The 2,482-nt window shown below is 68.1% G+C and overlaps 1 protein-coding gene across 1 annotated transcript in view; it reads left to right on the top strand.

The window, feature by feature from the left end:
- The window catches only part of NCAN (neurocan), a 28,309-nt gene that overhangs the window by 16,796 nt on the left and 9,031 nt on the right, over positions 1–2,482 (top strand). Inside the window, exons 5-6 of the mRNA XM_025210320.1 lie at positions 464–757; positions 1,950–2,479. Coding sequence (XP_025066105.1) covers positions 464–757; positions 1,950–2,479 — 824 coding nt within the window. The remainder of the gene's footprint in view (positions 1–463; positions 758–1,949; positions 2,480–2,482) is intronic.

Below are 2,482 nucleotides of genomic sequence, written 5' to 3'. Positions count from 1 at the left end.
CCTTGAGCAGCGGGTTTGGCTTCCCGGCCCTGGCCCGGCTCCGCTCTGCAGTGCCAAGGCATGCATGTCTGCACGGGGCCTGGGCAGAAACCCCAGGAGCGGCGGGGCCGTGGTTGAACAGCCGGATGGTAGTGGGTGCTGGATGGGGCTTTTGCCACGAGAAGAGGCCTGTCTCCGAGCACTCGCTAGCACTGCAGGTTCCTGACGTGTTCCCAAGCCTGAGCTCCCACCCAACCCTCAGCCCTGCTCGTGGTTTCTGGTTTGCTCCTGCCAACCGCCTCTTTGCTCCTGCCAACCACTTCTTTGGTCCTGCCAACCACCTCACCCACAACGGGCTGGTACCAAGCGCTGCTAAGCTGCTGTTCCACCCCAGAAACAGCTGGACGGCAGTCAGGCCACCCAGCCCCTGCTGCACCCCGCTGGCTGTCGGCCCACTCTCACTGGGCTGCTCTCGCCCCTGCAGGGAAAGTGTTTTACATCTCCACGCCTGGGCAGCTCACCGCCCAGGGGGCCCGGGAGCAGTGCCAGAGTCACGGGGCTGTGCTGGCCACCACGGGCCAGCTGTACCTGGCGTGGCAGAGCGGGCTAGACCAGTGCGACCCGGGCTGGCTGGCCGATGGCAGCGTCCGCTACCCCATCAGCATCCCACGCAAGAAGTGCGGCGGGGACGAGCCGGGGGGGCGGACCGTGTACCAGTTCCCCAACCGCACCGGCTTCCCCGACCCGGCCTCCAAGTTCGACGCCTACTGCTACAGAGGTACCAGGGTGGGCTGGGGGTGGCGAGGGCTGGGGGGGAGTCCCAGGCCTTTCCGCACTGCGATGCAACCTGGGGACAGCTCCACACAGCTCCATGAGGCATGGATGGATCTAGGGGGTAATGGGGAGGGATGAGGGTCCCCAAGCAAAGGGGTAATGAGGGAAGAGGGTGCCCCTGGCACGAGGCGGTCAGCGTGTTACCAATGCTGGACAGAGAGGAGGGTCTCTGCACCCTGCCCGGTGGTGCTAGCTCTGTCTGGGGCCACAAGGGTGGCTGGAGCACAGGAATGACGCTCAGCCCCACCCTGGGGGCTCCAGACCCGTCCGGGCAGCTGGTTCCTGCCTCTTAATCCTGGAAACCCCCGCCCCCCCCTCCCTCAAGCAGGGGGAGACCCCGGGCGGAGTTGCCGCCTGGGGCTGTGTGGGGATCGATGGGCTCGGGCGGCAGAATTGCCTCGGATGAATATTTAATTGGGGAATTAATCAGATAAATGAGGGCGCTGGGCACGGAGCGAGCGGCCCAGATTGCTCCATGAATAAACCTGTCAGGGCGCAGCAGCCAGGGGAGGAGGGATGGGGGGACGTGCCTCTTCCCCGCACCCTCCGCGGCGCGGGGCTGGTGCCTTGGCCTCCAGCGGGGACGTGCACGGGGGAGACCTCCCCTCGGGCTGCTGCAGCCTCGCCCCAGCCAGGGCAAGGGCAGCTGTCAGCATGGGAGGGTGCCCCGATCCCTGCCAGAGCCAGGGCTGGGGGGCAGCCAAGTGTGGCACCAGCCCCGGGGCATGGATCCCAGCAGTCTCGAGGCACTGAATGCCAGGAGAGCAGGGGGCTGCGCCGTAGCTGGAGGAGGGCCCTGCTGGTGCTGGGGCCATGGGTGTGGGGCTGGTCATGCACACACCAGCCCTGGAGGGTGGCCAGGCCGGCAGCATGCCGGGGCACCCCTAGCCTTGCCTTGGCCCCTTGCAGGGGGGCGTCTCAGGACCAAACAGCTCACAGGGCTCCAGGTGGGAGTTTCACAGGGCACTGGGGCTTCTGCAACGCCCCCCGCCCCGCCGCATATCTCCCTGCCCCGGCCTTTAGACACCTCCCTGCTCAGCTCCCCTGACACCACGCCAGGCCCTGGCAGCATGTGAGCCTGGTCCCCGGCACACGCCGGAGCAATCCAGGCTCAGCTCCTGCTCCTGTCTCCGCAGCACACCAGCAGCCGCCCCCGGGGCTGGAGAAGCAGGATGCGCCAGTGCAGGAGAGACCGGAGAGCAGGGCAGCCTTGGAGGGGCAGAGCAGCCCCAGGCCACCCGACCTGCTGGGCATGGACAACCTTCTGGTGGAGCACGAGGAGGAGCTGCCCTCTCCGGGCCACAACGAGCTGTTCCCGCGGGAGCGGGAGGACCTCAGCACGTCCGGGGACTCCCGGGAGGTGCCCCGGGATCACTTCGGCCTCCTGCACAGGCTGGTGGGGCCAGCCCTGCCCGAGGATGAGCAGCTGCAGCCCGTGCCTGCCAGCCCGGCCGGGGGGCACCCAGCACCCCCTGACACAGGCCCCGAGTGGACAACAGGGCCCAGGGTGCTGGCAGAGGACAGCACGGCGCTGGCTCCCGTCACGGCCTCCCCTGCAGCTGGGCCGGGCGAGGACGAGTTGCTGAACATGGTGGACCAGGAGCCTCTGCAGGGCACCCCGGCCGGCACCTGGGAGGGGGTGCCCAGCACCAGCCAGCTGCTGCCTGTG

Source organism: Alligator sinensis, unplaced genomic scaffold (assembly GCF_000455745.1).
Source record: "Alligator sinensis unplaced genomic scaffold, ASM45574v1 scaffold1354_1, whole genome shotgun sequence".
Taxonomy (NCBI): Eukaryota; Metazoa; Chordata; order Crocodylia; family Alligatoridae; genus Alligator; species Alligator sinensis.
This window is presented reverse-complemented; position numbering and strand designations above follow the sequence as displayed.